The 18,243-nt window shown below is 43.0% G+C and overlaps 1 protein-coding gene across 1 annotated transcript in view; it reads left to right on the forward strand.

Annotated features, from left to right (window-relative positions):
- The window catches only part of LOC104299325 (oncostatin-M-specific receptor subunit beta), a 60,280-nt gene extending 43,033 nt beyond the window's left edge, over window positions 1-17,247 (forward strand). The window contains exons 7-18 of the mRNA XM_009899483.2: window positions 1,788-1,945; window positions 3,659-3,795; window positions 4,327-4,486; window positions 5,159-5,235; window positions 6,278-6,494; window positions 7,854-8,036; window positions 8,555-8,656; window positions 9,027-9,206; window positions 13,781-13,945; window positions 15,121-15,199; window positions 15,483-15,555; window positions 16,750-17,247. Coding sequence (XP_009897785.2) covers window positions 1,788-1,945; window positions 3,659-3,795; window positions 4,327-4,486; window positions 5,159-5,235; window positions 6,278-6,494; window positions 7,854-8,036; window positions 8,555-8,656; window positions 9,027-9,206; window positions 13,781-13,945; window positions 15,121-15,199; window positions 15,483-15,555; window positions 16,750-17,199 — 1,981 coding nt within the window. The 3' untranslated portion in view covers window positions 17,200-17,247. The remainder of the gene's footprint in view (window positions 1-1,787; window positions 1,946-3,658; window positions 3,796-4,326; window positions 4,487-5,158; window positions 5,236-6,277; window positions 6,495-7,853; window positions 8,037-8,554; window positions 8,657-9,026; window positions 9,207-13,780; window positions 13,946-15,120; window positions 15,200-15,482; window positions 15,556-16,749) is intronic.
- The last annotated feature ends 996 nt before the right edge of the window (window positions 17,248-18,243 follow it).

Consider the following 18,243-nt stretch of genomic DNA (forward strand, 5'->3'; position numbering starts at 1 on the left):
CTCAGTAATGCTCAATGACAGGACAAGGGGCAATGGGTAGAAGTTGTAGGAGGTATAGGATGTTCCATGGAAACATGAGGAAAAAAATTTTCACTGTGAGGGTGATGGAACACTAGAACAGGCTTTCCAGGGGTGTTCTGGAGTCTCCCCATCTGGAGATATTCAAAACCTGCCTGGATGCATTCCAGTGTAATCTGCTCTAGGTGATCCTGCTCTGACAGGGGAATTGGACTGGATGATGTTTCAAGGTCCCTTCCAGCCACCAACACTCTGTGATTCTGTGTTTTACAGCTATGCATGCTAGTGTTTTCTTACCAGGAGTCCTAGAATTACTGACAATCTTATCTCAAATTCTACTCTGTCTTTTTCATTTGGGTAGGTGTTTGGGGTTTTTTATTTGTTTTGGTAAAATATCTTTGCAGCCTTTCCCACAGTTTCTTCATAGCAGTCTGAGTCAGTTACACAGCTGTGGCATGTTAGTCTTGATACTTCCCTGTTTGCTACAGAGATAACTCAATCACAGTATCACAGTATAACCAAGGTTGGAAGAGACCCCAAGGATCATCAAGTCCAACCTGTCCCAACAGACCTCACAACTAGACCATGGCACCAAGTGCCACGTCCAATCTCCCCTTGAACACCTCCAGGGACGGCGACTCCACCACCTCCCTGGGCAGCACATTCCAATGACGAATGACTCGCTCAGTGAAGAACTTTCTCCTCACCTCGAGTCTAAACCTCCCCTGGCACAGCTTGAGACTGCATCCCCTTGTTCTGGTGCTGGTTGCCTGGGAGAAGAGACTAACCCCTTCCTGTCTACAACCACCTTTCAGGTAGTTGTAGAGGGCAATGAGGTCACCCCTGATCCTTCTCTTCTCCAGGCTAAACAATCCCAGCTCCCTCAGCCTCTCCTCATAGGGCTTGTGCTCAAGGCCTCTCCCCAGCCTTGTTGCCCTTCTCTGGACACGTTCAAGTGTCTCAAGGTCCTTCTTAAACTGAGGGGCCCAGAACTGGACACAGTACTCAAGGTGTGGCCTAACCCATGCAGAGTACAGGGGCACAATGACCTCCCTGCTCCTGCTGGCCACACTATTCCTAATGCAGGCCAGGATGCCATTGGCCTTCTTGGCCACCTGGGTACACTGCTGGCTAATGTTTAGGCGGCTGTCAATCAGCACCCCCAGGTCCCTCTCTGTTTGGCAGCTTTCCAGCCACTCTGGCCCCAGCCTGTAGCTCTGCATGGGGAATAGAGAGAAGAGGGGCTTTACAGCAGGGTCTGCAGAGAAAGGGACAGATGCTTTACCGTCACAACAAACTTCCATCGAAAGATCTCAGCAGAAGGCAGAACATCAGTGTGTAAACCTTCGTGGTCTCTGCATCACTCAGTCCCACTAATCTTTGAGGATTGTGATTTAAAAATGGAAGGTTAAGAGATAATTTGAAATTGCTGCTTAACTTAAAAGCATAATGGTAGACATGTGAATGGCTGAATTCTTATCAAATAAGTCCTTAGTTTAGAGTGTGCATGAGGAAATCACTAAAAGCAGTTTAAGTGTGTCGAAAAATGAAGACTTAGACTTTGAAGAAATCTTTCTTTTAATTGTAAGAAAACTTACCCTACTTCAGACTAGGGGAAACAGGCAGCTTCTTACAGTCCTTCTCAGCTTCATTGTATGATGCTGTGTTCTAGTTTGGCTTCAAAAATTTCAACATTGTATCAACTATACTTAATGGAAAAATGTCTTTCTCTCTTTTTCCTCCCTTCCTCCCTGTTCCTTCTTTGGTAGGCTTTCAAAGAAAATGGTTCCGTGCACAGTGAGTTGCTCTGAGCAGTGCTCATGTTCTTGGGATGTAGGCCAGCAGAGAATCTGTAATGTCACCGTGACTGTGGAAAACCCACTGGGAAGGAAAACTGCCTCCGATGTGTTTAATATAACTCACAGAAGTAAGGTCTTTTCTGTATCTTTGTTGAGTTTCTTGTTCTTTTTGATCTTGAGCGCTGCAGTTTAAAGTATGGAAGTCTTTGATTTTTGTCTTCACAGGGTTTATTTCATTCTGTTCTGTGGTTATCTGTTGTTGCTCCAGGTTCAGGTTTGCAAATTTGTGTTAATGGTAGAAAACAGCTTCCCTCCAAAAGTCAGGTTTGGTTATTTAAATGCTGCCTTAATGTTTCAAAATCTGCTCCTTTGTTGAAGCTGCTTCACAGGATAGGAAGCAACATTACTTAAGGATACAAAAGGGGAATTCAAGAAAAACATCAGTGTAGATTACTGGGAAGTCCACCTTTTCTTCAAAATACTACTGCTGATGCAACTGTCCTTCCAAAATAAAATGGAGTGGGGATACACATTTTGAAAAGTGAATAAATAAAATTGCTATCACTCCAAATAAGATGTGATACAGATGTATGCAGCTATTCCCAGGAAAGAGGGAATGCTAATGTGTCAGCTACTCTAAGGGAGGAAAGGTAGTTCATCACCAGTCAAATGAAGTAAATTGTTTTGTAAGTAGTAACTAATAGTTGTGATTCCTTCTTCCCTATTAGTTGTGTCCTTTCTCATGATGTGCCTACTGCCTCAAAACACCTATTTCCTGTGTTCTTCACCAGTTCTTCATCATATCTGCCTCAGTGTTCCCAAGGTCCTGTGGCAGCCTTACCTGTTTGAAGGAGACAATGTGTTTTGTTAGTTCTGAAGCTGACAGGCTGATGGTTGGGGAGGGTACTGGTATAAGTGCAGCTTTCTGGCAGCCTTTTCTTCCTCAGAAGGCACTTACATGCTTTTTCATATGACTTGTAGTAGCATGTGTCAAATGGCTGTCCCTGTTAAATTTGTCTCAAGGACTTCTGAAAATTCATTATTTCATTCTTTAGGGGTGGGAGAAATAGAGCAGGAAGAAGCTGGAAGAATAAACTGACAGGTTGTTGTGAGGCAACACAATTATAAATTAGTTTTTCATGGGAAATCAGGCTAAAATAAGTTACATTCGTTGTGCTAACTCAAGTTTTACTGCTATTTGCTTTTTCCAATTCTAGTGGTTGTTACCAATTAATGAAATGATAGATAATGGTCCATGAAGTTCTAAGATAATGTAAACATAACCACTCACTTGCATTGCCATATCTTGTTTTGTATAATTGAACTGAGTTTGCGATCTGCTGCTCGTGCTGCATATTGCTTACATAGCAGTAAAGGAGTTCAGAAATCTTCTGGAAGAAGATACTGGTACTTTTTACCAGAGGGTAACTATTAGCATGAGTCAATATAAGAGTTGTGACCAAAATTTCTGGTGAAGATGTGGATTCTGAGGTGTAGCAATGTGACAGATTTTACTCACTGTGATACCTTAGGGGCTTCTGCCAGGCCCTGGATTAGAGAAGTTTACTGGATTTGCAGTGAAAGTCTCTAACCCTTTGTTTTTTTCATTATGTTGTAAAAGATTTCCAAGTCAGCACCAGTTGTTTTTTCTTTTTTTCAAATCTTATGTAATACTTACATTTGCATTCTGAAATGAAGGCTTACTAATTTTTATCTGTTTCTTCTAGACCACCATAAAAATCCATATATCTTACTTGTTTTTACTACTAATCTAAAATACTGTGAAATACTTTCATGTGTATTTGAATTATAAGAGCTAACTCAGATTTTTGCATTGCCAGTTTATCCCACTGCACCTTTTCAGCTCTGGGGGAAATGTACAGACACAGAAATCACTTTATATTGGAACCATGGAAACAAAGGACTTGAACTCTTTTGTCAGACTGAAGTCGTCCAGCCTGATGGGAATGTAGAATTGGTATGAAACCTGAATTTTATCCACAAAACCTTAGCAAGAATCTTTCTGATGTGGGATTGAAACTAATTCCCCAGCAATATGAATACAACTTAAATTGTGTGTGTTCCTGTGCCTGTTCTCTGGATTTGTCAACAGTTTCTGCACTGATGATGTGGTCCACATGGCCAGCCTTTGCTAGCACTGGTTCATACTCCCAACGTTTCCTATACTTCTGGATGAGGTGTATGATGTGAATGGTCTGCATATGTTGCTCTGTCCTTAGATGAATGTGTTCTGAGATTTGCTGAAGCAAATCAAAACACTTAGGGGCCTTATAACTGCTGGTAGTGATTGCTAATCTTTATTTATTATAGTTTTATTATCATGTTATCTTTTCGATCTTGTGCACATCTTTGAGGTTGTAGGGTGTGGGGTTTTTTGTTTTGTTTTGTTTTGTTTTTTGACTATTGTTCCATAACTTTTTTTTTACCCCAGACAGAAAAGTCTTGCTAGCAAGGCTGAGTGTGACCATTCTGTTTTTCTGCCTTGCAGCACAATAGTTCAGACACACATCTCCATAGTGCCAGCATGACTCTGAGTGGGCTGCAGCCATACACTGAATACACAGTTAGAGTACGCTGTGGGGCAGCTAAGCATTTCTGGAGGTGGAGTGAATGGAGCAAAGCCCAAACCATCAGAACAGAAGAATCAAGTATGTCCAGCCTACTGAGAAGGAAAGCTTGAATGATATTTTTCAGTTGCCACCATTTTTTCCTATTTGTTGCTACTCTTCCACTGTGTAGCTAAAGCAGAGGCCTGTTGCACGCATAAAAGTCTCTACTTTTCTACTAAGCTTCTAAACAACTCCTGTCCTACCAACAGTCTCTGCTATTTCATTCAGTGCAGGCAGTGGAGAATTCAGATGACTGGAAAAATGGCCAGAGTTAGCAGTGTTCTATGTGGGTTGGAAGAACGGTGCAGGGATGGGAAGAAGCACATGGGAACTACAAGCAAGAAAAGATTTCCTGTGGAAGTGCACCAGATATTAGAAAGAATAGTGAAGGGAGGAAGAAATTAAAGAATGATATTTTGGCAAGACCTGTGAGTGAGGGCGTCACATTCAGATAAAAGACCCTGGTGCTCTCTGGTCTCAGAGCCCAGCACTCTTGTGTCTCAGCATGCTTTTGCAGGCGAGCTTTTCAGTTCTTAACACAAATACCTGCTGATTATGAGTGACCTTGGTCTTGAAGTGTGGTAATTCAGCTTGCCTTCCTATACCACGGCAAGCTAGGCAGTTCAAAATGGATGGGGAAAAAAGAGGGTTTGGGGATGACTTAACCATTTCTGCACCAGGATTACCTTTGTTCTGCTGTATCTGTTGCAGCTCCATCAGGGGAACTGGACATCTGGAGAGAAATTACACCAGTTCAGGGGGGGCGGAATGTGACCTTGTTCTGGAAGGTGAGACAATGGTACAGAGACAGAAACAAAACCCTTCATAAAAGGGGTTAGAAACTTCACTCCTGAACGTTGACGAGTTGTGTGCACTTAATAGCAATTCAGTATGAAAGTGTCTTTAAGACTCTTAAGACAAATATGTTGTAGTTTAGAGTGGAACAGATCACTCTTTCACCTCTTCCAAAAGGGGCAAAAGAAAACCACTCATACAAAGGATTGGATAGTATTGGAAAGTTTAAATGGAAAGGCTACAGTTGTATAGTACAAAGCATAGCAAAGCATATAAAATATAAAGAAATCCATAGTCTGGTCTTAACACAGAAGCACATTAAGCCAAAGCTTCACACAAATCTCCCTTTAAACCAAGCCAACAAAAAACAGGCTTCCCTGCCCCCTCCCTACCAGGCTTCTCTACCCTCCATACCACCATTGTGACACAGCACAAAATTCAGCTTGGCACCTCCAGGCCCCAGTTAAGCCTCTCCAGGCCTAATGGGCTGCATTGCCAAGGCCAACCAGGCTGTATTTCCCCACCAGGGAGATAAGAACCTGCTTGTGCTTCCTGGGAGAAGGGGAGGGAAAAGGGAAGAAACTTGATTTTGCATCCAGTTTTATAGGGAAGCAGAACTTACAGATATGAAATCCAAAGATTACACTTTCCGGTACAACTCCAGGACCTTTCTAGCTTCTGGAGGTCTGTAGCTCTGTGGGTTTCTTAAAGGCACTAGCCTGAAGCTGCCACAAAATACTGGATATGTTTAATAACATATGTAGCTATGTGATGGTGTGCTATCCTGGCACTTCAGATATATAGTTCTGTTTTTTACTAATGATTACAATAAGACAGATTCAGTTTCTCAGATTTCTGCATATCCCTTTCAACCAGTATATGTATGCATGTATGGAAACAAGTGCTTATATTCTTACAGAGCTATTAAATCCAATTAGTTATTTGAAGCTCTAAGTGTACCTCTCATTACTTTTTGAGTTTTTTTGGCAGAATTTTCTGAGTAATTGGTGTCTACTCCCATAACCTTTCCTCCAGCAAGCAGACAGTTTTCGAGCACATGGAAGAAGTATTTCATATGAAGTAACCTGGGAAAACCTAGAAGATGGCTCTAAGCCTGAAAGCATCTCCTTTTCATCAGTCTACAATAGAACAACAATTTTCATTGACAACCATTCCTACAGAATCACTGTCAAGGCAAAGAACAATGTTAATTATTCACTTCCTTCACTGTTGATCATTCCTAGAGCTACAGGTAACAGCAGGGGCGTTTTTCAGTTACATTTCCATTATGAGTTTTGATTTTACTTATTTTAAGTGAAGTGATAATTTATTATCTGGAAGGAACAAATTAACCTGTCCTGTTAACTCACATCACTGCTATCTGGAAACTAAGTTGTATTTTTGCCTACAGGGTGGTAACTGTACATATACTAAGCTTGAGTGACTTGATCCATCCCTTACAACAGAATGTCTGTTTTGCACAGAGAGTCTCCACAGACTTAGTGTTAAATCAGGCCCTCAGAAGTTTGGCAGATTCTGTGAAGGGGCAGCCAGTGCCCCATAGGAAACTGTTGCATGTGATTAGCTTCTTGTGACTTTTTGTTTATAAGTCCAGGTTTATGACTATATATCACAATATCACAGTATCACTAAGGCTGGAAGAGACCTCAAGGACCATCGAGTCCAACCTGTCACCACAGACCTCATGACTAGACCATGGCACCAAGTGCCACATCCAATCCCCTCTTGAACACCTCCAGAGATGGTGACTCCACCACCTCCCTGGGCAGCACATTCCAATGACGAATGACTCGCTCGGTGAAGAACTTTTTCCTCACCTCGAGCCTAAACTTTCCCCGGCCCAGCTGTGGGACTGTGTCCCCTTGTTCTGGTGCTGGTTGCCTGGGAGAAGAGACCAACCCCCTCCTGGCTACAACCACCTTTCAGGTAGTTGTAGAGGGCAATGAGGTCACCCCTGAGCCTCCTCTTCTCCAGGCTAAACAATCCCAACTCCCTCAGCCTCTCCTCATAGGGCTTGTGCTCAAGGCCTCTCCCCAGCCTTGTTGCCCTTCTCTGGACACGCTCAAGTGTCTCGATGTCCTTCTTAAACTGAGGGGCCCAGAACTGGACACAGTACTCAAGGTGTGGCCTAACCAGTGCAGAGTACAGGGGCACAATGACCTCCCTGCTCCTGCTGGCCACACTTTTTCTGATACAGGCCAGGATGCCGTTGGCCCTCTTGGCCACCTGGGCACACTGCTGGCTCATATTTAGGCAGCTGTCAATCAGCACCCCCAGGTCCCTCTCTGTTTGGCAGCTCTCCAGCCACTCTGACCCCAGCCTGTAGCTCTACACTGGGTTGCCGTGGCCAAAGTGCAGCACCCGGCACTTGGACTTGTTAAATTTGCTAAATGTTTTTTGAGCTGCCAGCTTTTGGCATACAAAGAGATCAGCTTTCAGAATGTGAAAGATCCCACATGTCTGATAGTGAGGGAATGCAATTGTTTTATTATTGTTTTGACAGCTTCACAAAGAAATTATACTGATCTCCCATTGTTAATCTGAGGCCTCATGCAGGAAGTAATAGAAACACTGCATTGTTCATTCCTAGGCCCTGAAGAGCTTAAGGAAGAACAGGTTAATGGTACAGATGACGGCATTTTAATTTCCTGGGAGCCCAGACGTATGTATGACTGTTACATCATTGATTGGTGTAACTTTCCAAGACTGCAGCCTTGTGATTTGCAGTGGAAGAGATTTGGGCCCAATGCTTCCAGTGCTCTGATCAGCTCAGGTGAGAGACAAACAGTTTTTCTTTCTGATGTCTGTGCAGCAATCCTGCATCATGTGGGCATTTATTGAATTTAGGAAAAATCCTATGGGATTTTGAAGTCCATGCAGTGCAAGTTAAATTCCTCCAAGACATATAGCATCGTGTCTTGCCTAGTAAATGAATGAGACACCACAAATGTGCCAGCACCACTAAGTCATGGAAGTCAGCACAGTATGTTTGTAGAAAAAAACCTCTTCCAAGTAGCTTGTTAGTAGCACCTTGAAGGAGGATGGTAAGGGTAAGGAAGTTAAAAGTCATTTAGCAGGAAAGAAGCAAAGAGAAGCTCTGCCTTATCGGTAATACGGGTCAGAAATCAAGACATTGGCAATTTAACACCTAGTGTGTAGTCAGTTGTTTTACTACCACAATAGCACACAAAATTTCTAACTGTATCTGTCTCTGTAGACAGCAGTTCAGTAAAATCAAAAACAAAGGACAAACCATAGTATCATTTGGTAATCAATTCCACTATTTTCTAGCTGCTTTTGTTCCAGGGGTGAGATACAACTTCCACGTCTATGGATCTGTTGCTAATAGAGCCTCCTTACTGGAGAAGAAGACTGGTTATTTCAGGGAGTTACGTAAGTTGGCGGCGTAATTAGGGTTTGTGTCTTTGATGAACTAATCTGTCTTGAACAGAATTCCACAGCCCTCCTCCTGCAGCTGGCTAAAAATGTATTTCCTATGTTGTTTCTGTATCATCAATGAGGCATTTAAAAGTGCAGGCTAGTGTAGTGACCAGGTAGAGCCTATGGTAATGACTCTGATAAACAATCACTGCTTCATGTATAATGTGGACTGTGTGAAGGCTCTGTGAAGTTGACAGCTTTTATGGAGGTTTTTTGGCTTTGTTCAGCTTTTAAATGCAAGTAAGATATAAACAGAAACAATGCATGGAAATTCATACTTTTTTTCAAGTGAGAAGTTTAACTTGAATTTCCTTTCTTCCAGCTCCTCTCTTTGACCCTGTTGTGGAAAAGATTGAACTGACTTTCAATACAGTAACACTATCTTGGGATTCTTACCCCACAAATGCGTCACAGCCTGGTTTTGTAAGAGGCTACCATGTTTATTTATCATCTATACAAGAGGACTGCAGTTTGGAAGGATCAGAAAAACATGTTCTTCAAGGTAACTGAGCTCTGGGATTCAGAAAGTTATCAATAGAAGTGAAACTTTGTGGCTGTTCCTCATATGGCAACCTCCCTCTTAGAAAGTTCAGCTTATAGAGGCAAATTAGCTCATTAGCCAATATAAAGATTTCAAAACTTGCTGGGTTTGATTCCTCACTAATGTCTGAGGTGCTAATGAGAAGAAGTGGGTCCTGGATTTATACAGATCTATAGACCCTGTCCTGCTGTCCATAGCTCCTTTTAACTCCAGTGTGAGGTCCAGAAAAACGGTTCTGGCAGTAATGTAGGAGGAGTCAAGTTTCCGTCTCTTGTGGTCTGAGTTCTGGATGAATTTTGAAAACATCTGTTTGTGGTCTGCTTGGATGACAGTCACAGGAAGCATGTTAGTTTTACTAGGACTTGGGGTATTTTAGAAACAGATGGGATACAATTAATTTCTGTTAGGACTGGAGCATTGTCTACATTCCCCATTTAAATTCTTTTATAGTGAAAGTGTTGCTGTGCTGTACAGTAGAGTTCCTTCAGGAGACCTGAGCTTTGGGGTAGCACAAAGACATGTTTAAATTTTATACTCAAAACTGAACTTGAGAGTGTACAAATCCATGGGACCCTACGGCATACACCCAGAGATACTGAGGGAACTGGCAGACAAGGTTACTGAACTGCCATCTATTACATTCCAAAAGTCAAGGCAGTCCGGTGAAGTCCCCACTGACTGGAAACAGAGAAACATAACTCTCATTTTAAAGAAAGGAAAGAGAGATGACCCAGGGAACTACAGGCCAGTCAGTCTCACCTCTGTGCCCAGTAAGATCATGGAGCAGATCTTCCTAGAGGCACTGCTGAGGCAGAAGAATAACAAAGAGGTGATTGGATACAATCAGCATGGCTTCACCAAGGACAAATCCTGCCTGACAATCCTGGTGGCCTTCTATGACAAGGTCACAACATTAATAGATGAAGGTTGAGCAAATGACATCATTTACCTGGACCTGAGCAAAGCTTTCGACACTGTCCCTCACGACATCCTGGTCTCCAAGCTGGTGCAGTGTGGGTGTGATGGATGGACATAGAATAGAATACATAAAATACATAGAATAAACCAGGTTGGAAGAGACCTTCAAGATCACCGCGTCCAACCCATCAACCAATCCAACACCACCTAAACAACTAACCCATGGCACCAAGCACCCCATCAAGTCTCCTCCTGAAAACCTCCAGTGATGGCGACTCCACCACCTCCCCAGGCAGCCCATTCCAATGGGCAATCACTCTTTCTGTATAGAACTTTTTCCTAACATCTAGCCTGAACCTCCCCTGGAGCAGCCTGAGACTGTGACCATTCAGTGGATAAAAAAACTGGCTTGAAAGCTGCACCCAGAGGGTGGCTGTCAACGGGTCCATGTCCAAGTGGAGGCCAGTGACAAATGGGAGTCCCTCAGGGAGCAGTCCTGGGACCAGCCTTGTTAACATCCTTGTTGGTGACATGGACAGTGGCACTGAGTGCACCCTCAGCAAGTTTGCTGATGACACCAAGCTGTGTGGTGCAGCAGACACACTGGAGGGAAGGGATGGCATCCAGAGGGACCTTGACAGGCTGGAGAGGTGGGCACAAGCCAACCTCATGAGGTTCAACAAGACCAAGTGCAAGGTCTTGCATCTGGGTTGGGGCAATCCTGGGCAGCAATATAGGCTGGTCAGGGACTGGCTTGAGAGCAGCCCTGAAGAAAAGGACTTGGGGGTGCTGGTGGACAAGAAGCTCAACATGAGCTCTCAATGTGCACTTGCAGCCCGGAAAGCCAATCACATTCTGGGCTGCATCAAGAGAAGTGTGACCAGCAGATTGAGGGAGGTGATTCTCCCCCTCTATTCTGCTCTGGTGAGACCCCACCTGGAGTACTGCATCCGGGTCTGGAGCCTCAATTACAGGAAGGACCTGGATGTGCTGGAGCATGTGCAGAGAAGGACCATAAGGATGATCAGAGGGCTGGAGCACCTCTCCTATGAGAACAGGCTGAGACAGTTGGGGTTGTTCAGGCTGGAGAAGAGAAGGCTCTGAGGAGACCTTATTGTAGCCTTCCAGCATCTGAAGGGGGTCTACAAGAAAGCTGGTAAGAGACTTTTTAGTGTGTCAGATAATGATAGAGGACTAGGGGTAATGGATCCAAGGTACGTGGGGGAAGATTTAGATTACACATTAGGAAGAAGTTCTTCACCATGAGGGTGATGAAACACTGGCACAGGTTTCCTAAGGAGGTGGTGGAAGCCCCGTCCATGGATGTTTCTAAGTCCAGGCTGGATATGCCTCTGGGCAGCCTCATCTAGTGGAAAGTGTCCCTGCCTGTGGCAGGAGGGTTGGGACAAGATGATCTTTGAGGTGCCTTCCAACCCTGACAGTTCTGTGAAACTGCTCCAGATGACTTTGCTCCTTTATAATTTCCATCATGTTTAAGGCTATATGTATTTATTTTTTTCGTGCTTCTTCTGCCACTTTGGTCTTGTCTTAAATCTGATCCTTCTTCTTATTAGACTGGTACCAGGATGAAAAGCTTAGTTTGAAACTAAGGTTTCAAACCTTAGGAGGTTTGTGTCTGAATTAACAATTGAACTGTCACAATTTTTCAAGTAATCCCAGTTAGACTCCAGAATGTTTAAATGAAAGATTTGATGTTTCCCAGTTTGTCTGAGCTGGCTACTAGACAAGGGTTGTGAGTGGGAGCAGGAGAAATAAGGTAGCCCTTTCTTCCTGGGACCTGGGAGTTGCACAACAGGCAAAAGTGAGTTTTTTTCAGGGAGAGATTTCTTGCCTTTGATTTGTCTTCGAAGAACTTGACCTAAGATTAAGGGCTACAAGATTCTGGTGAAAAAGTTAAAAGCCAAATCATTCTGATAAAGGAAATTAAAATAAAGAGTTGCAGCTTTTGACAGCAAGTTATTAGGTGGTCTCCAGAGGACAGGCAATACTGTGGTCAGTAGAACAGATGTGAATTCAGCCCAGTAGCTATGAGTCAGGATGAATCATCCTTCTAAGAAGAAAATGCAAATTACAAAGAAGGTGGGTTGCAAATACTCTGCTATTTCAGTGATTTGGAGGTCTGAGTTAAATTATTTGTAACATTCTGGGAAGACCTTACTGCAACCTTTCGATACTTAAAGGAGGCTTGTAAGAAAAAGTGTTTTATTTGTTTGTTGTTGGGTGTTTTTTTAATCTGGGCCTGTTCTTATAGAATAAGGGGTAACAATTTTAGAATAGAATAGAATAGAATTAGAATTAGAATAGAATAGAATAGAATAGAATAGAATAGACCAGGTTGGAAGAGACCTTCGAGATCATCATGTCCAACCTATCATCCGACACCACCTAATCAACTAAACCATACAACCAAGCATCCTGTCAAGCCTCACCCTGAACACCCCCAGCGACAGCGACCCCACCACCTCCTCAGGCAGCCCATTCCAGTGGGCAATCACTCTCTCTGTGTAAAACTTCCTCCTAACCTCCAGCCTAAACGTCCCCTGACGCAGCCTGAGACTGTGTCCTCTTGTTCTGGTACTGGTTGCCTGGGAGAAGAGACCAAACTCCGCCTCACCACAACCCTCCTTCTGGTAGTTGTAGGGAGCAATAAGGTCACCCCTGAGTCTCCTCTTCTCCAGACTAAGCAACCCCAGCTCCCTCAATCTCTCCTCATAGGGCTTGTGCTCCAAGCCCCTCACCAACCTTGTTGCCCTTCTCTGGACTCGTTCCAGCAAGTCAACATCCTTCCTAAACTGAGGGGCCCAGAACTGGACACAGTACTCAAGGTGTGGCCTAACCAGTGCAGTGTACAGGGGCAGAATGACCTCCCTGCTCCTGCTGGCCACACTGTTCCTGATGCAGGCCAGGATGCCACTGGCCCTCCTGGCTGCCTGGGCACACTGCAGGCTCATGTTCAGTCTACCATCAACCAGCACCCCCAGGTCTCTCTCAGCCTGACTGCTCTCCAGCCACTCTGACCCCAGCTTGTAGCTCTGCATGGGGTTGCTGTGGCCAATGTGCAGAACCCGGCACTTGGATGTGTTAAATCTCATGTTGTTGGACTCTGCCCATCTGTCCAGCCTGTCGAGGTCCCTCTGCAAAGCCTCTCTACCCTCCAGCAGATCAACTCCTGCCCCCAGCTTGGTATCATCAGCAAATTTACTGATGATGGACTCGATGCCCTCATCCAGATCATCAATAAAGATGTTAAAGAGCATGGGGCCCAGCACTGATCCTTGGGGCACACCACTGGTGACTGGCTGCCAGCTGGATGTGGCACCATTCACCACCACTCTCTGGGCTCGGCCCTCCAGCCAGAAAGAGACCAAAAGAGACACCAAAAAGAGACCAAAAAGACACCAAAAGAGAGTAGATTTAGATTATATATAAGGAAGAAATGGTTTTACACTGCGGATTGGGAGGCACTGAAACAGGTTGCCCAGAGAAGTTGTGGTTGCGTCTTTCTGGACATGTTCCCTGACCATGGCAGGTGTGTTGGACTAGATGATCTTCCAACCCCAACCATTCTGTGATTTTATCTTATCTGTTTCTTTTAGATGATTCAGTGCTATGTAGATACACAATTGAAAACCCAGAAGAGAAGAGATACACTGTGAAACACCTATTGTCAAACACAAAATACAAGCTAGTGGTTAAAGCATATACTGGTGGAGGAGAAACTCCCATTGTTAACTTTATATACATAGATACACCGTTAAACTGTGAGTACTGACTGAAAAATGGTCATCTGTCAGAAGGATGGTATGATTTAAAAGGTTAGAATAACTTCTTTTCTCAAGGGAAAACAAACAATTCAATGCAACATGCACTTGGGAAGGGATCCGGTTGAGAAATGTCTATAGCAACACAGCATTTTGATACTTTTAAGTACTTTTTGTTTGTATGTTTGTTTTTATTTTAAAATTGAAATAATTTTATACCCTTATTTAAGACCTTTATCTTTCTGGGAAGTAGCTTAAGATATGCACATTTGTGTGACTAGTGAGTCCTGTTTGCTGAAATGCGTCAAAGAATTGCATTTGGATTCAGCAGGTTTTTTTCTTAGGGGAAAAACTAAAGATTTGTGAGCCAACAAGCATTTCTGTGTGGACTCTTACACTTGTAATTTTGATCTTTGTTCTCATTACTCTTTAAGTCCATTGCAAAGTAACTCCTTCATAAGTCAATAAGAAAGGGTGTTGTGGGTTTGAGCATTGGAGTTTGCTCACTTGGCAGATTTGATCATCAAAGCAGAACAGGAAATCACTTGCCCGTAGTTCTGTTCCCTAGAAAATACCACTCAGCACTTGTTGTGAAACTTACAAGGCAAATCTGAGTGGCCTGATTTTGAAACATTTGCTGGGGGTAGAGGTGAAGGTTTATGAAGAACGTAGCCCAAGACTGTGTCTTACAGCTGGGAGGAAACACTGAGATTCTTGTGTCAGAATAAATCCTTGGACAGCATGAACACTTTCATAGTGTCTGTCTTGCTACACTCCATCCATACTGGAACTACAGGTGTTCTATCAGTGACTCATGGTAAAAATCCATCTTCTCTGGGGATCTGAGAGAAGACCAAACCAGTTGAGTGAGGTTATCATTGTCTTAACTTTTGGAAATTTATCCTTAGAGTTAAGGTGTGAACGTGAGGGCAAATGAAAAGTAATCTGCTAATAATTCAGCTTTGCTGATGATAATCAAGGTCCAAAGACTTATAGCTGTATTCCCAGTACTTGCTGGCAAACTATCTTGCAACCACAGACCACACAGTTTTAGTGCTGAGTTATTGGCAGGTATCCCACATGGGCTTGAGATTTTGGTTCCACAAACTCAAGCTGCATTAATTTTAACATGTGAAAAGCTGAAAACAATTTTTAAAAGTATTTTTCTTTCACAGCAAACATGCTGTACCTTCTAGTCCTGCTAGTGATAGTGCCATCACTAGGAGCAGCTTTGTGCTGCTGGAAGATGAAGTGGTAAGTTTCAATGCATGCTTCTGTTGTAGACAGGCAATGTAACCAGCATAATTCACAAACCACAGCTGCAGCTTTTTGCTTCCAGACTGTCATAAGGCGTTATTAATTTTTCTCCCCTTTAGCTGTCCAACTGTGCAAACATTTTAAGTATTTGGCTTGTGACATTTCTGAGATGCTCATCATCTGCTGCTGTTTCTGTACACATCTACATATGGCTTCTGCTGATAGAATACGCTCTGATGAGAGAACAAACATCTCATTTGTTTTGATCTCCTATTTCCAGGATGAAGGAGTGCTGCTGTCCTATAATACCTAGTCCTAACAAAAGCAAAGTGCTGTCATTCAAAGAGTTTAAGGTAAGATCACTGAAAATCAAGTATTATAATTTCTTTCCATTCTTTGATTAGTAAAATTTCAGAAGAATAATTTCAGAATAGAATAGAGTAAACCAGGTTGGAAGAGACCTTCGAGATCATCGTGTCCAACCTATCATCCAACACCACCTAATCAACTAAACCATGCAACCAAGCATCCTGTCAAGCCTCGTCCTGAACACCCCCAGCAACGGTGACCCCACCACCTCCTTGGGCAGCCCATTCCAATGGGCAATCACTCTCTCTGTGTAAAACTTCCTCCTAACCTCCAGCCTAAACCTCCCCTGACGCAGCCTGAGACTGTGCCCTCTAAAAATATGTTTTCTCATATTGGCTACATTTAAAAATGAATGATACTTATTATACACAAATTAGCATAACTTAATGTCATCAATTAGTGGAAAATTCTCCTTTCGCTGTTTATAAACGGCTGCAGAGTCACATATTCAGCAGTCTGTTACTGCAAAAAGTGAAAGTGTAACTGGAGAGCAAAACCCTTTGGTACAGTAGGCAGCTGTTCCAGTATTACTGTTCAAAACTCAGCACTGTTTGAACACACTAGAGCAGACAGTACTGCACTTCTCTGCAGCCTGTGACCTGTATCTGCCCAATCCTCTGGCCCCCACATCCCTCTGCAGCAGAGTGAAGCACTTGCTGGCTCTTGTGAAGGTTGGTAGAAGGCCTTCAGCATCTTCTGCAGGCCCCTCAAACCAGGAACTCCTGCTTCCACACTGTGTTCAAGTGGGTCACAAAAATAGGTGCATGTCTTCAGCACATGTGGAGCTGCTGCAGGTTTTTGTTGCTGGAGTTCACTGACCACTAGCACCCGAGGGAGCAGTCAGTACAACCTAGCAGCCCGTTCTGCGGCCTTCTACTTCTAGTGGAAGTTTGGGCTAAAAACTGCCTATGTAAAAAACTTAGCAAAGTCTTTAAAGCAGAGGGATATGGCTCCTTTTTATCAAGTGTAGTCATGTTGAAATTACTTTAAAAGTAAGTAAATTCTCTGACAAATTCCACATAAAATACAGTTTCCATTTTACATTCTGTGTATGCTTTCCTTCAAACAGATCCTTTATTTGAAAAACCCAGAGAGAGACATTTGTAAGATGGTATCAGAAGTACTTGCACTAATAACTCCCTTTCTTTTACTCTTTTTAAAAAATCATTCTCCTGTAGATTGGTTCTGAGAAAGTACTGAAAATAAGTGACTGTATTCCTGACATGCTAACAATGGACAATAAGGCTGAAGTCCAGAAATTAAATCTATGGAACCAGCTGCCTTCAACACCAAAAGAAGATAAGACTAATGGCCACAATTCTTCCTGGGTTTACCATAAAGAAAATGAAGAGAGAGATTTTACATCCACATCTACACCTCAGACCCATACCTGGTTCGAAAATTTTGCTTATTCTTCTCATCTTGCAGGTGAATCTGATCCCTATCAAATACTGGAGACACTAGAAGTAAGCATGTTGGGACTGTCAGAAGTTTTGTACCAGCCACACCACTACTTTGATATTTTAAATGAAGATGCTGTCTCAACACCCAGAGAAACAGCTGGCAGAAAGAGCAGTCCAAGATATATTTCACAAACAGATGTGCACTGCCTAGGGAGGAGGCTTTGATGTGCTTTCTCTCACCATGTCCAACCAGTGCTTGGTTACACAATATAAGTAAGAATTTCCAAGCCCACAATTTCTTTTGATGAAGACTTTCACAAACCCAGCTGCTTTACTTCTTCTAAAAGTGCAAAGCTCTTGCTTCAGGGATAGTTTCAAAATCCTGACTTGTGCACAGCAATGATGCATCCTATGGTTTCATCACAACTTATGGGCATTATATAGGATTTGCAAGCTGTTTTGTGGCCTGTAGTGTATAGAAGGTTAGGTCACAGCAGTGCCTCATAGCCTGATTGCAAAGAACTACCATATTTTGCAGAGATTAAAATCTTATTCAGAAAGTAGAGGAATAAGTTAAACTAGCAGTTGTGGTACTCAAGGAGTGAATTTGATTTGAGCACCAAAATCTTCACCTGCCTTCTAACTACACTTGGTAGGGGAGACTACGGAAACCAGATTGTTACAATACAAACCACTGTTGTGGGCTGCCACTCCCATTTCTAACTGGGGCTCCTCACACTTCTGCTTTCTCTGCCTAGAAGAATGACCCTTTAAAATCCTAACCAAAGCCCTCTTAAAAAAAATGTGGGTAGTCAAGTAGAAATGAACTGTTTTTCTGTCAGGACAGCTGTTTACAGTGGTGATACCTCTGTCCTTCTGCGTGCACACAGACTTAGCTTCTTTCAGCATTAACGGCTGCACTTATTATGTAGCAAGCTCCACACAACCAGATAAGCAGACACAAGAGTCAGATGCAGAGGTGTATGTGTCCCATTTGTGAGGAATGTCATACTCAGACTGCATGTCAGCAAGATTTCCCAACTTTACTTTTGTACTTATTTTTCTGTACCGCTCAGAATCTCTACAGTTAGCAGTGGTGAATTTAGTTTTCCATTTGAATTAAAATTGTACATTTACAATGAAGCAGAAAGTCTCACCAGATTAACCTCTTTGGTGCACAAGGAACCCTTTGGTTTAGTGCAGTTGTAATGCTTTATGAAATCTTTCACAAATAAAAGAATACAACTTAAGAGCACAAAATAAGCAGTC

This window comes from Dryobates pubescens, chromosome Z (assembly GCF_014839835.1).
Source record: "Dryobates pubescens isolate bDryPub1 chromosome Z, bDryPub1.pri, whole genome shotgun sequence".
In the NCBI taxonomy this organism is placed as follows: domain Eukaryota; kingdom Metazoa; phylum Chordata; class Aves; order Piciformes; family Picidae; genus Dryobates; species Dryobates pubescens.